General features: G+C 39.5%; 1 protein-coding gene across 1 annotated transcript in view; it reads right to left on the bottom strand.

Moving 5' to 3' along the window:
• Positions 1-16,360, bottom strand: part of LOC134673615 (uncharacterized) — a 45,963-nt gene that overhangs the window by 4,260 nt on the left and 25,343 nt on the right. The window contains exons 24-29 of the mRNA XM_063531614.1: positions 16,081-16,251; positions 15,511-15,692; positions 14,286-14,525; positions 12,618-12,750; positions 10,789-10,966; positions 1,076-1,207 (exon numbers count right to left, since the gene is read on the bottom strand). Coding sequence (XP_063387684.1) covers positions 1,076-1,207; positions 10,789-10,966; positions 12,618-12,750; positions 14,286-14,525; positions 15,511-15,692; positions 16,081-16,251 — 1,036 coding nt within the window. The remainder of the gene's footprint in view (positions 1-1,075; positions 1,208-10,788; positions 10,967-12,617; positions 12,751-14,285; positions 14,526-15,510; positions 15,693-16,080; positions 16,252-16,360) is intronic.

Here is a 16,360-nt window from a genome sequence, read left to right as displayed (position 1 = left end):
AATCAATACATATACTCTACACCAGCGGTCGGCAACCTTTTAGCAGCCAAGGGCCACATAACAGTTAACGAAGTGCACGCGGGCCGCACTTTGTTAATATTTATGACTTTATCAGGCATTGTCATTTATTTTGTCAATATTACATACAAAATAGCCAGGGAGGCTCGCGAGCCGCAAGTGAGAGGTTCGCGAGCTGCATGCGGCCCGCGGGCCGCTAGTTGCCGACCGCTGCTCTACACCATCTCTACACTATTTACAGGAACATAATTGACATAATTCTTTCGGCCAAATAACTCGACATCTCAGTAGGTATATTGTACAGAGATCAGTTTGGAACTAAAAATTAAACAAATGACGTAAAAGGGGTTATGATCCCGTGTTATCTCTACAAGAGATTAGCCGATTTAATAATATTATTGGTTGGCGTCAAGCCTATATGTAACTATTATGTGTTCTTGTTGTGTAGTTAAGCCAACAACCAAATCAAGGCCGAGACAAGCTTTAACGAGATGGCACATTCGAGGCATATGGGCATTCCAGGAATTGTATATTCGAGGCATATGGACATTCCAGGATTTTGACATTCGAGGCCAGAATGGTACGGTTTGAATTCGATGCGTATGTGCGTAGTATGCGGTACGCCCAAAGTGTAATAAATGTACTTAATGCAAGCACAAGCGCTTCATCTTTTTGACAAGTCCTGAATTTTCTCCTAAACCTATCGCAATACAAATGTAAATGTGTTAACAGAGAATATTACTCAAAACTCTGCGTAGAGGGCGTCACTAGGTCAATCACATGGCCTACCGTGAAACACGACAATCGAAAGTTCGGTTTCTGCCTCTCTATCACTCTTGCCCATGCGATCGATAGAGAGGTAGATAAAGAAATATCATTTTCTCGTGTCGCGGTAGGCCACCTGTAAACTGCTTTGATGCATCAATGCAAATGAATGTCATAGTGAAAAGTTGTCAAAAAACTGTTTAAGGCCTAGTTTGTATGTGGTTTACTAAACAAATTAGTGCTGCACTCTGGCGGTAGAACATAGCAGTAATACTTCCTATTGGTAACTTACCCGTCATCTTTAACGACGGTGACGAGGGGCACGGAGGGAGTGAGCGCGGACAGCGCTTGCGCCGGCGTGCTGCTCAGGGGCACGCTGCGTACCGGCGTAGCTAAGGAGGGCTCCACTATCGAGTCCCACCACCTGGAAACACAAAGTGATATAATAAATATTTCGTCAAGTAGCTACTTAGGTAACTACATAAGACGTATCCAGACTAATCAATTTTTCGCCAATCTGATTAAATTGCCCGATCGAATCAGGACGTGCAGACGCAAACGCCAATTTGGCTCGCCGAATTCAACCGCCCATAATGACCGATATTACCGATTAAATGAGGTGCAGACGCAAGAATACCAATTTGTGCGGCCTGTATTTTCGTTCTGGGGCATTTTTTCAATTTACAGGGCTCTAATATCACCATAAATCTAAAATTGGTGATTTACACAAATTTTATTTCTGATCATGATCAGTTCCGTCTGGATAGTGCAATATACGGGGAAAATATTTCAAAACGATGCGAAACGCCTGTTGTATAGTCGACGTCAAAGATATGTTTACTAGTGTCCGACCGAAACATGTTTTTTTGCCGAAACCGAAACCGAATGTTCGGCTTTGGCTCTAGTTTCGGCCGAAACTGAAACCGAAACTTTTGTAGACTAGTTAGAATCGTTGAAAAAATATCATAAAACCGCTTTTACACACATATTATGGGGCTGTCAACACCCAATGTCCTTGAAATTTATGTTACTTAAGCAGTTTTTTAAGAAAATTACTAGAGTTAGACCAAGATAATTCTGCAACGATTTTGATAACACACGCAATGCAAGTGTTATTTTAAACGTCAAAACTTCTATGAAATAAGACGTATAAATAACATTTGCACTAGTTGCACTGCGTATGCTATCAAAATCATTGCAGAATTTTCTTGGTGTAACTCTATTCATTCACCAGTCAAGCTAACATGTAGATACAGGGTCAACCAAAAACGCGAGCGCAGCGAGCGCGAAATTTTTTGTTAATAATATCGCAAGGCCGGGTACCGATCTTCACCTGGGCCTAAAAGTCCGAAGTGCCCCAGTGAGGCGAACTTTCATGCGAAGTCAAACCCGTGCTTCAGGCTTCAAAATAAGTAGTTGAGCACAGACTCCAACCAATGTCCATTGTATTAAAAAGCGAGACCGCAGGCTGAGCATGGCGCAGCGAGGCCAAAGGCTAAGCTGAAGTAGAGGACATGTGGAACACAAACCAATGGTAAATTGAGGTAAAAAGTAGTGTCCGACCTAAGGTTCGGTTTCGGTTTCGGTTTCGGCCAGTTTCGGCCAAAAAATCATGTTTCGGCTGTAGTTTCGGTTTCGGCCAAAAAACGGCCGAACCTTTCGGCCGGGCCGAAACTTACGAAAGGGTACTTCGGACAAAGACCAAAAGTTGGGGAATAAGTAGGACAACAATATTAATATCTACATAGATTCATGTATAGGTACAGACATTAATTGGTTTATTATAAAACACAATTCCACTAATGAGGGCGCCACTGGACGGCCGACGCAGTCTTAAGAGGCTGTCAATACTTATAACGCGCACACTGTCTAATTGTATCGGAGTGAATGAGATAGCACTGTCGCATGTTTCTGGACCCTGGGCAAGAGAATAATAAGAAAACTCATCATCTTCCTCGCGTAATCCCGGAATTTTTGCCGTGCCCTGGCAATGGGAATGGGAGCCTGGGGTCCAATAGACAACTAATCCCAAAAATTGGTGTAGGCACTAGTTTTTACGAAAGCGACTGCCATCAGACTGACCTTCAAACCCAGAGTGTTAACTAGGCCTTATCGGGACTAGTCCGGCTTCCTCACGATGTTTTTCCTTCACCGAAAAGCAAAATAGTAAATATCAAATGATATTTCGTAGGTAAATAAGTTCCGAAAAACTTTTGCTTCGTCGAACGTCGACGAAACTGCGGTCTCGCTTTTTAATACAATGGACATTGGTTGGAGTCTGTGCTCAACTACTTATCCTGAAGCCTAAAGCACGGCTTTGACTTCGCATGAAAGTTCGCCTCACTGGGGCACTTCGGACTTTTAGGCCCAGGCCTTCGCAGCTTAGATCGGTACCTGGCCTTGCGAAATTGTTAACAAAATATTTCGCGCTCGCTGCGCTCGCGTTTTTGGTTGACCCTGTATCTACATGTTAGCTTGACTGGTGACTGAATAGAGTTAGACCAAGAAAATTCTGCAATGATTTTGATACGCAGTGCAACTAGTGCAAATGTTATTGATACGTCATAATTTCATAGAAGTTTTGACGTTTAAAATAATACTTGCACTGCGTGTGTTATCAAAATCGTTGAAGAATTATCTTGGTCTTAGTAATTTTCTTAAAAAAACTGCTTAAGTAACGTCAATTTCAAGGACATTCGGTGTTGACAGCCCCATAATATGTGTATAAAAGCGGTTTTAATGACATTTTTCAACGATTTTATCAAGTATACAAAAGTTTCGGTTTCGGTTTCGGCCGAAACTAGAGCCAAAGCCGAACATTCGGTTTCGGTTTCGGTTTCGGCAAAAAAACATGTTTCGGTCGGACACTAGTAAAAAGTGAGGCTAAGGTTGAGCATTCGTATGAAAAACTGTACTGGGGGCACTTTTAAGGGTTTTTTCTTCGTTTTAATCAATAGTCAGCTGTCTGACCTCGCAAAATATTAACTATTGAGAAAATCAACTTTGCAGCACTAGTTGAGCGTAACCTTTAGCCTCGCTTAAAATTTGTCATTAGAGGTAGATAGGAAAATGACTGAATAAGAGCGAAAAAGACATCGTTCGACTCGGGCCGAGCGGATACTCGGCCAACGGCTACGTGCGACAGTGCTATCATTCACTCCGATACAATTATACTTGGTCAAGCAGATCTTGTCAGTAGAAAAAGGCGGCAGATTTGAAAAATGTAGGCGCGAAGGGATATCGTCCCATAGAAAATTTGAATTTCGCGCCTTTTTTTACTGACAAGATTTGCTTGACCAACTATAGACAGTGTGCGCGTTATAGGTATTGACAGCCTCTTAAGACTGAGTCGACCGTCCAGTGGCGCCCTCACTAGTGGAATTGTGTTTTATAATAAACCAATTAAATTATGTACCTATACCACCTATACATGAATCAGTATATGTACCTAGATATTAATATTGTTGTCCTACTTATTCCCCAACTTTTGGTCTTTGTCCGAAGTACCATTTCGTAAGTTTCGGCCCGGCCGAAAGGTTCGGCCGCCCATATAACCATTCCAGTCGCAGAATCATCAAAGTGGTAACTAAATGTCAGATGTGTCGTAACAGAGTCCACACAATGTGTCTAGAATTGTTTCGAAACAAAGTGTCGTCGCCGTGTGTACACTTTTCCGTAACAAGGTGTCGACACATTTGTGTGCACTTTGCGTGCGGTTTGCGACTAAATCTGACAGCAAATTTGTGACAGCAAATGTCAATATAAAATACCTCTTGAAAACCAAGGTTTGTCAAACTACTATTAGTGTCTCGTGTGCTCGTAAGTAATTCTAGTAAGTCATCATGGGCGATGCAAATGATAATAATCGACCAAAACCATATAAACACCCAACACCCGTCAACCTTTTACAGAAAAGTTTTTAAAGAAATGCAATAAGCTCCTTAGGTCAGCCAACGAATGCTCAAAAAAGTTGTAGAGGGAAATGCTCGGAACACAATTTTTGACTCTGTAACTTGGTTTGGACAAGTTAGGAGGTGAACATATCAAAAGTCCCCGGTCGTAGCCCTTGAGCGGGGGGAAGAGAGGGGGCTTTGAATGTCCCATTTTCCGGTTTTTCGATTATATCTCGGAAACTATGCATCTTAGCGACATGGCCACTTATACAAAATGAAAGTTAATTTAATTTGTTACAAGTTTATTCAGTCAACTTTTTCGATATGTTGAATAGTTTTTGAGATATCCGCTCTTGAAAGTTTATTTAGGGCTCTCAATTTTATCTTGATATATCTACATCAGTGAAGGTGCTAGGCCGTGTATGGTATCGTTTTCGTATAAATCTGGGTTGCTGAATCCATTTAAGGTATCACATTGAAACCATTCCACAAAATTAAAAAAATCTTTTTAGGGTTCCGTACCTCAAAAGCAAAAAACGGAATCTTTATAGGATCACTCGTGCGTCTGTATGTCTGTCTGTCTGAATACACAAAATAGTTCTTTACCTATAGATGACAGGAAAACCTATTAGAAATGTGCAGTCAAGCGCGAGTCGGACTTAATGTACGGAACCCTTAATACGCGAGTCCTACTCGCACTTGGTCGGTTTTTTTTAAACTCCTCTTGACGCTTAACCGCCGAACCGATTTCGTTGAAATTTGGTATAGAAATAGTTTGCGTCCCGGAACAGGACATAGGATAGATCTTATAACCAAAATCATATTTTGAAGGTGTGAAAAGTGGCGTGGAAATTTGTACGGGAAATCAATAACCGCTGAACCGATTTATATTAAATTTGGGATGGTCTACATCTTTGATTTAGTTAAAAATGATAAAAAAAACATGACTTTAAACCTAAACTTAAACAGTATTAACTTCAAGAAGTCAATTCTAAATTCCTCCCTACACCTCATTTCACACCTTTGAAGGATGATTTTTGAGATAACTTATTATGTCCTGTCTCGGGACTCAAAATATATGTGTACCAAATTTAAATTAAAACTGTTCAGCAGTTTAAGCGTGAAGAGGAGTTTAAAAGAAAGTAAGTTTATATGTTTTTACTTTGGAATGGTGTCAATGTGATACCATAACTAAATTTGGTACTGCGAATTTATACGAAAACGATACCAAACATGGCCTCGTAGCTTTACTGTTGTAGAAGTCAAAATAAAATTGAGAGCCCTAAATTCTTATTACTTGACCAAACTTGTGTAGAAGGAAAAGGAAAAATAAAAGTCTTCGGCAGGAATACAAGACACAAATATTTTTTTTTTTTGCGTTACTATTTCAATCATCAAATATAAACATACCTTGATTATATTATTCTAGTGAGATCCTCACAGATAAACAAAAACATTTATTTAAAAAATTACAAGGTCGAAATGTCACGGAACTTGTGAGAGTAATACGTGAAAAATAAAAACTTTTATGACAAAAAAATCTGGACACAATTTAAGAAGCATCCTATTGCGTCGAGGAATCATCTGTATTTTTGCTTGTTTCATTACCTCCTCGCTTCTTTTTTTGTCCTTTGTATTCTGTAGCAATTTGTTAGATCTGAAAATAAAGATAACTTGCGTCGTCACGGATGTCGATTTATAGGTTTTAGGGAGTGCAGAATTCGAAAACGATGATCATTTTATAATCCAAGATGGCCGCTACGTATTTTGTCATAAAAGTCGTCATGAATATCGTTTTATAGGTTTTAGGAAGTGCCGATTTCGAAAATGATGACCAGTTTGGAATCCAAGATGTGTGCCGTGCACTTTGTCATAAAAGTCGTCATGGATATCGTTTTATAGGTTTTAGGGAGTGCAGAATTCGAAAATGATGACCATTTTGGATTCCAAGATGTCTGTCGTGCACTTTGTCATATAAGCCGTCATAGATGTTGATTTATAGGTGTTAGGAAGAGCAGATTTCGAAAATGATGACCATGACCAACAAAACGACATCCATGTCGACTTTTAACATAGTGCATGGCCGCCATCTTGGATTCCAAAATAGTTATTATTTTCGAAATCTGCGCTCCCTAAAACCTATAAAACGACAGCCATGACGACTTTAATGACATACTGCATGGCCGCCATTTTGGATTTCAAAATGGTCATCATTTTCTAAATCGGGGCCCCCTAAAACCTATAAAACGACATCCATGACGACTTTTATGACATAGTGCATGGCCGCCATCTTGGAATCCAAATTGGTCATCGTTTTCGAAATCTGCGCCCCTTAAAACCTATAAAACGACACCCATGACGACTTTTATGACATAGTGCATGGCCACCATTTTGGAATCCAAAATGGTCATCATTTTCTAAATCTGCGCCCCCCAAAACCTATAAAACGACACTCATGACGACTTTTATTACATAGTGCATGGCCGCCATTTTGGATTTCAAAATGGTCATCATTTTCTAAATCGGGGCCCCCTAAAACCTATAAAACGACACCCATGACGACTTTTATGACATAGTGCATGGCCGCCATCTTGGAATCCAAAATGGTCATCATTTTTGAAATCTGCGCCTCCTAAAACCTATAAAACGACACCTCTGACGACTTTTATGACATAGTGCATGGCCGCCATTTTGGATTTCAAAATGGTCATCATTTTCTAAATCGGGGCCCCCTAAAACCCATAAAACGACATCCATGACGACTTTTATGACATAGTGCATGGCCACCATTTTGGAATCCAAAATGGTCATCATTTTCTAAATCTGCGCCCCCCAAAACCTATAAAACGACACCCATGACGACTTTTATTACATAGTGCATGGCCGCCATTTTGGATTTCAAAATGGTCATCATTTTCTAAATCGGGGCCCCCTAAAACCTATAAAACGACACCTCTGACGACTTTTATGACATAGTGCATGGCCGCCATTTTGGATTTCAAAATGGTCATCATTTTCTAAATCGGGGCCCCCTAAAACCCATAAAACGACATCCATGACGACTTTTATGGCATAGTGCATGGCCACCATTTTGGAATCCAAAATGGTCATCATTTTCTAAATCTGCGCCCCCCAAAACCTATAAAACGACACCCATGGAGACTTTTATTACATAGTGCATGGCCGCCATTTTGGATTTCAAAATGGTCATCATTTTCTAAATCGGGGCCCCCTAAAACCTATAAAACGACACCCATGACGACTTTTATGACATAGTGCATGGCCGCCATCTTGGAATCCAAAATGGTCATCATTTTTGAAATCTGCGCCTCCTAAAACCTATAAAACGACACCTCTGACGACTTTTATGACATAGTGCATGGCCGCCATTTTGGATTTCAAAATGGTCACCATTTTCTAAATCGGGGCCCCCTAAAACCCATAAAACGACATCCATGACGACTTTTATGACATAGTGCATGGCCGCCATTTTGGAATCGAAAATGGTTATCGTTTTCGAAATCTGCGCCCCCCAAAACCTATAAAACGACACCCATCTCGACTTTTATGACAAAGTGTTTGGCATGCAAGACATTTCTATTATTTTTACGTACAAAAATGGCCCCCTGTCAACTTCCAACCGAGATTTAATCGATAATTTATTCGATTAATGTTCAGATTAATTCAATTTCAATCTATGTTAGGTCGACTAAACTAATCGTGATTAAAATTTGAGGATTAACTTTTTTTATTCCATTAATTAGTCAAATAAACAGTTAATCTATTAAGTCCCATCTCTGACCACGTCATTTTTACACTTTGAGAATATCTGAAAACAAATGAACACAAGGAGCCATTTTGCAAATCCAGTAACTTTGTTATTACTTTTGACAGCGCGTGTCATGTGTCTACACAGAGTCGACACAAAGTCGAAACATTTGCGACTACTTTGTGACTGCAATATTTCTCAGCCTTAAACCATATTTATACATCATAATTAACAAGTTTCGTAGTATGTAAAGCGTTATTTCTGTTATTTAAGTATAGTATACGCATCGAAGTACTAAAAATGCATCAAATAATATATTTATGAACACAAGCACTGAGAAGTAAACAATTTCATTTCCGGCTAAACTAAAACAATGTGGTGGCGCGTTGATTATATTACACTTAGTTTATCAAATCACTCGAGCAGTTTAATTCCCCATAATAATTTAAGTCCTATTGTAATATAAATGCAAACAATATACAGGGTGATTCAGGAGACGTGAGCAGGACTAACACTGCGCATTTCGTAAATTATAAGCAACTGTTTCCTATCAGTATTAGTGAGTTTAACGTTAATTTTTTAGTCGTGTTGAAAAAAAAAGTTATTAATTTATTTATGACATGGATGGTCACCCTAACATTAGAATACTAAACTATCGATATTCTGTGTCAAATTGAATGTCATCACTGTCATCACGGTCTGGTTACTTTTTAAAATTCGTATCTCACCCAGGTTTGACATTTTATTTTCTTCGTAAAAGAGGTTTTATGTTTATTAATTAGGTCTTGTAGGGTGACCATGATTGTAGATAATTAAATTTGCCCTCACCAAAAAGTTGAAAAATAGGAAAAAGTGTGGTTGTATCACCTAAATACGACGGTGATTGGTCAATTATCAGTTACTGAGTGTGCAGGATTAGTCCTGCTCACGTCTCATGAATCACCCTGTATAATTACGTCTTGTAATCCGTTTTAGAGATGGCGTATTAATGTCACTTATTTTTATTTAACTATTTTTCTATCTGACAGTTTCCATTTGACAGGAACAAAATGAACGAATGAACGAATGATTTTGGCATAAAGTAGTCGCAAACCCGAAACAATGTGTGCACACGGCGACCACACTTTATGTCACTTTGTGTCATGTGTCGACCCTTCCCCATTTCTGGTAACTGTGTCGACACGGCGACGACTCTGCGACTGGAATTGTGACCGAAACAGACGGTGTCGACACAAGATGTGTCTACACCGCGTCGTAACGGCGACTGGAAATGGTTGTATGGGCGTTTTCTGGCCGAAACCGAAACTACGGCCGAAACATGATTTTTTGGCCGAAACTGGCCGAAACCGAAACCGAACCTTCGGTCGGACACTAATATTTACACGTTTTCACTTACTCCTTGGTAGTAAAGGCTAAAATGTATAAATGTTTGACGTCGACTGTACCTATCTGATAGAGGAGGAAAAAATTGCAGCACGCGTTGCCATTATAATTCACTTCCGAGTGAACTGATAACGTAATTAGCATATTAACATCTGATCTCCTGACCTCCAGCGATAATAAACGTAATAAATATATCAAAATATTTACCATATTACGGCTAAGTTTTTTATCAGTAGTATAAGTAAGTATGTCAAATATTGCGTTATGCGGTGTGTAAGAAATAAGGATAATTTGTATAAAATAACCGAATTTTGTCGTCACATTGTTGATGCTAAACTAAGCAAGTCACAGGCACTCATTTTGGACTACTTGTATGACATGATAAAATACCATCGTCTAGACTTCTAGAGAAAATGAATAATTGTACCTGTCCCATTCCAATCATGCCGTAATCTAATGATCCCCGCACCGTGCGCGTGAGAGAGTAGCTCTGTCAGCTATTCGACCATGTTTGCTTCGCGTGCTCATCTTTTTTCATACAATAACTAAGTTGAATAAATCGTCTATTATTTGCCACTTTCCTATAAATGGACACCTTACACTAAAATGGCTAAAATAAGAATTTTTTTTCACACAATTCAAGTAAACCAAATAAGATTAGTTCTGAAACTTTACTTGGAATGTGTGAATATAAAACAGAATCTTTTTTAGTATAAAGGCCAGTTATTGGAATAGACGATTACCCTACCTACCCGCCGCCAATGCAAACAGTCCGATCAACTATATTCAATATATGTATCTCTTTTATTTTGCACCTATATCACCCATCGTGCTTTCGCGAGAAATAGTCGATTGGTCATTTTTTATGGGACAGTTCCGTAACTCAATTACGAGAGGTGTTAATGCCGTCTACAGACTCATTAACGCTATCCTTGGTAGCTTCCAATTAAAATCACTTACCAAAGCTTATCGTTGGTAGACACCGGCTTGAACTGGCGCGCCTCCATCCACGGGTCGGAGATGTGTTTGGTCATGTAGTTGCGGATGTTGTCTGGGAGCAGCACCACGCATTTCTGGCCCTCCTTGAGGCTCTTGGCCGCCTGCAGGGCGCCCCACATGGCTGAGCCGCTGCTGCCGCCTGCGACACATTACTGCTATTAAGAATCGGCTGATCAAACATTAAAGTACCGTTTATACGCTACGCCGTTTATAAGTTCCGTTGTAATCGGTCTGCAATCCGTAGTCTGATCCATACCGAATGTTTAGGTATGCATGCTGTGCGGTGTTAGCGGAAGCAGTTATAAAGTTGACCCAAAATTTTTTTATTAAGCTATGAGCTTCATCACATATGTTCCTTGAGTAATTCTAAGCATTTCAAGCCTGGGAGGCAATAAGAAATGTGTGTCTACTCGGATTTGTAATGGATTCAAACTTTCAACCCCTTTTTAACCCTGTTAGGGTATGAATTTTACAAAACGCTGAAATTACTTTTCCTGTCTTTTAATAATATCCCCAAATACAAAGATTCGAGTCCCGCGTTCGAAAATTTTTTTGATATCCATACAAACTTTCAACCCCTTTTTCACCACCTTAGGGGATGAATTTTCAAAAACGCTGAAATTAGTTTTCTTTTATTTTAATAATATATCGTTTTACGAAGTTTCAAATTCCTAGCTTAAAATAAAACTTCAACCCCATACAAACTTTCATCCCCTTTTTAACCCCCTTAGGGGTTGAATCTCTCAAAATCGCTTCTTATCTCTTGTACACTTTATAAATGTAATCTAGTGTGCAAATTTCAACTTTCTATCTTTTGTAGTTTCGGCTCCGCGTAGCAAAAATCTCCAACCAAATTTTTCACCTTTTTACGTTTTTCTTGTAAAATTACTATGAAACTGTAAAAAACAAATATCAGCAATGAATTCTACGTCTTTGGTTTATACGAAAATGATACCAAACTTGCCCTAGTACCCACCAGGATCAGAATAGATTTTTTTTAAAGATGACGGGTGGCGGCCGTCTTTGTACCCCACCCTCCCCCCCACTCCAGGCTAGAAATGCTTAGAATTACTCAAATATCAGATGTGATGAAGCTCATAGCTTAATAAAAAATTTTTGGGTCATGTATGGCAGCGTTACATAACTGATTCCAGTATGTGTGATCTTTTATGAAGATTCATAGGTTCATTATAATAACTTGTAACATGCACGTCTACGCATATGCATTGTGAAGCAGCGATCTTTCACTATGAAGAGTATGAAGTTCCAAACATAAATTAGTTAACATTTTATAGGCTTTTCCTATGACATGCCTAGATCAATTTTGAACAACCTTGGTCACATGTCAGTAAGCTAAACGTACGTACATAAGTATAATGATCAATTTTCACGGTGTTGGATAGATAAGACGATTAGTAGAGAACGCCTCGTAGGCGCTTTTGCTACAAACAGCAGAAAAAAACGTGTTAGGTCGTAGCGCGTAGCTTGGTCTGGTAGTGAATGTGTTAAGTGCGCCTTTTGGACTGTTTTTCTTCTGTGCAATAAAGGTTAAATAATGTCATTAGCAGCACTATAATTTTAGTATAAAATAGCTAGTGATATAATAGCCGAGGGATTTGACTAGCGAAATTCAGAAGTATACTTTAATAGTAATTGAGGTATCACGTCAAAAACCGCACGATCGTCAAATCTATCGTCGCATGTTTCGATTAGCGCGCCCCATTTTTTGTTCCTTTCATATTTCCTGGCTTTACGCGCCCTCTTAAAAAAATATAATAGAAAATATTTACCGCAAAGCAAGCCTTCCTCCTGAATGAGCCGCCTCGCCATCGGCAGCGCCTTCTGGTCGTCGCACTTGACCCATTTGTCGATGACTGTCCTGTCCAATGTTCGCGGCAGGAAGTCGTACCCGATGCCTTCCACCTGTCGTCAAGCAAGCAAGTCTTAATTGAATACGGCCTAACTCATCATTTTAATAAGTTATCAAACGCTGTAGGTATATATATATATCAATAAAAAGTCAACGAGCGGCCTTAGGGGGTTGCGAGTCAGCTGCCAGGGGCTTCGGTCTTGCAGGGGCCTCGTGCTTCGGTCCGAGCAGATATTTTTTTAGCAATAAAGACAAGGGCCTCGTAAATTCAAAAATTTCAAATCATTTCCCTAGCTAAAGGATCTGCCCTAGCAACAACGGCAGATTTGCAGTTTTGGATGCTCTAGACCCCAGACCCTGATGTAGTACCTAAGGACTAGGGGCTAGACTAGGACCTTTCTCAGCACCCGTCATATAGACTGCCTGGCTTACTGGGCCTTAGGCCATATGTTGTTATTACTCCTTTATTCATAATCCTTCTTATTATTAGTAGTAGTAGATGATTATGCCTACGCTACGCAGGGTCTATTACAAGCGAGGAAAAGTTATTAGCACATTCACACTTAGTTATTGTGTATTTATATTTTTATAGATCTTTGTTTTGATAACGAGTTCAATAGAACGAGTAAGTACCACATCTAAATCTAGGTACCTATTTGAATAGTGAATAATTGAATAGCAAGTTCCTCTTTTCAACATTCTAACGTCAGAATGACGAGGCGAAAAAAAGTTGTTGTGAGATATAAGTAGACTTATCAATGTTTATAAACTATGAGACTATGACGCAGGAAAGCGAAATTAAATCTATGCAATAATAGCACGTGGTTCATCACGGTTGCGCAGAAAAATATGTTTATCTTAATGCCGTTGAGATGGCGTTGTTTCTTGTTGAATCTGGTTACTAAGGCCGCAACTACTTACAATAATTGCGTTCATGATTATGTGATTAATAATCGCTAACACGTGCTGGTAAAAATTAGTAAACATGAAGTAGAAATGTGTACACGTGTATGACCGGCTGGGCCTATTTTCAAATAGAAACTTAAAAAAGCCATTTTTTAGCATTTGAAGAGTGAAGACAGTAAATAAAAATATTTTACAATCCACCCTGTCTATGTATTCCTATTCTGTATAGGTACCTGTCTTTGATGATAATGTTTTTTAATTTAATTTCTGTAACTCATTTGTGTATGCAAGCATAGCATTGTTATGTAGACTTAGGTCGTCACAAAAGAAGTTGTTTGAAAGGAAGTTAAGTAGGTAGGTATTTTACGTCATGAGTTTTTTTCTAAACAATTCGTGTTTTGTTAATCGGAGGTTACCCAACTTCGGTGTTTGTTGCTACAGTAACCATTCAATTTTAACCGAAGACCTAGTAAGTCGCAGCCCGAGTGCTCTGGGCTATAACCGCGAAAATCGAAGTTCACAAATTGCGGGCATTTTTCTCTGTCACTCTAATTACGCCTTCATTGGAGTAAAAGAGAAAGATCCCCGCAATTTGCGAATTTCTGTTTTCGCGGTAGCCCCTCTGGCATTCAGCACAGCGTATACGAGTTAGACAGAACGGGTTTTATAGTATGTTAGTTACCTCATACATGTCGACGTCGCTGTGGTTGAGCTCGTCAGGCTGCGCGAGTATGGAGCCGTAGGGGTCGACGGCGACGACGGCGCAGGCGGGGCAGCGCTCCTTGAGCTTGTGCGCCACGCCCGACACCGTGCCCGACGTGCCGGCGCCCATCACCACCATGTCCACGGCGTCGTCCAGCGCCCACAGGATCTCCTCCGCCGTGCCGTCGTAGTGCGCCAGCGGGTTGCAAGGGTTGTTGTACTGTAGCGAATACGACTACTGTCATTTCTGAACTGGGGTTACAAACAGCCATTTTGCATGAAATATTATTTGTGGACTATCTTTGCTACATGCAAGTCCAACCCTATTTAATGTTAAACAAGACCGAAGTGATCCCATAAGTGTTCCCTGAACAAAGTTTTGTACGGAACACTAAAAATATAAAATTACATACATTAATTACATTATGTGCGCAAATTTAAAAGCGCTGGTGGCCTAGCGGTAAGAGCGTGCGACTTTCAATCCGGAGGTCGTGGGTACAAACCCCGGCTCGTACCAATGAGTTTTTCGGAACTTAATGTACGAAATATCATGAAGTGAAATATGTGAAGGAAAACATCGTGAGGAAACCGGACTAATCCCAAAAAGGCCTAGTTTTTCCCCTCTGGGTTGGAAGGTCAGATGGCAGTCGCTTTCGTAAAAACTAGTGCCTACGTCAAATCTTGGGATTAGTTGTCAAGCGGACCCCAGGCTCCCATGAGCCGTGGCATAATGCCGGGATAACGCCAGGAAGAAGATGTACGCAAATTTATAAATATAAACCCTTATAGAAGCATTTTATTCTTACGTCATGATTTATTAAAACAATGACTGGTGCAAATTGGAATTAGTATTATCAATAGGTACTATGAATATTATGATGTACATGTACCCATTGATATTGTTCTCTTTTTCAAGTAATGTCATTCCTTTAGATTAATAAAAATAGTGTTATCAACTCGAAATAGTGTATCTACTCCATTCAATATCAATTATTATGTTTCAACTGAAAACACAATGCCAGATGTGAGCTGATAATAATTATTGATACAAATTACAAATCATAATATGATACTTATTATTATTTATATGTCCCATATCTCGGGACTATAGGATTCCAGACCTTTGGGAGATTATTATTGTAGTTTGTATCAATATATTATTATTTTTATTTGTATTTGGCATGGTAAAAAGTATGTTAGTTTACCTGATCCAGTACTACAGCATCAGGTATCTCTGAAGCCATGCGGTGAGCCACACTAATGTTACTCTCGGGAGAGGCAGAGGGTGCCTCAGTGGGGGTTCTCACTATCTCCGCTCCTAGAGCCCTCAGGGTATTCACTTTCTCGTCTGACATTTTTTCAGGGAGCACTATGATACATCTGTAACCTGAAAATAGGTGTTACATGAAACCTAAAGTTACAAGCTGGTTGGTACTCGGTAGTAGCAGTAAAACTTTGCTTGCCTGCCTGATAATATAAAGAACTTTTAAATTAACTACCTATTGTATAATACGTACATTATTAGTAGGTATTTATCAGACTTTTATTAGGTATGCATGTATACATCAGTGATTAATTTAAAAGCCCTGTAATAAAATTTATAGCAATAGGGCATATGTATAGTATACATTGCAAAAAAATCAAGGTCCTTCATGTGATACATACAGTCCCATTACATACACTAGAATTCACTAGATTGTTTCCATGACCAAATCAAAGGATGAGGTTGATAGCCATCAACATACTATTGTTATAAAAGGGTTATTAGACCTTACCTTTAACAGCAGCCGCTAAAGCTAGACCAATGCCAGTATTTCCAGAGGTGGGCTCAATAATGACAGATTTGCCGGGCTTCAACACTCCTCTTTGCTCTGCATCCAGTACCATTCTGTAAGCGATGCGGTCCTTCACAGACCCACCTGGGTTCATAAACTCGCATTTTGCATCTATAATAAATAACATTTGTTTTATAAATACTGACAAGAAGTAACTGTTTAGTACTCCTGTCTGGAGTACTATATTTAATAGCAAATATAACTTTGCCTGGTCACCAAG

The sequence above is a fragment of the Cydia fagiglandana genome, chromosome 18, assembly GCF_963556715.1.
Source record: "Cydia fagiglandana chromosome 18, ilCydFagi1.1, whole genome shotgun sequence".
NCBI lineage: Eukaryota > Metazoa > Arthropoda > Insecta > Lepidoptera > Tortricidae > Cydia > Cydia fagiglandana.
This window is presented reverse-complemented; position numbering and strand designations above follow the sequence as displayed.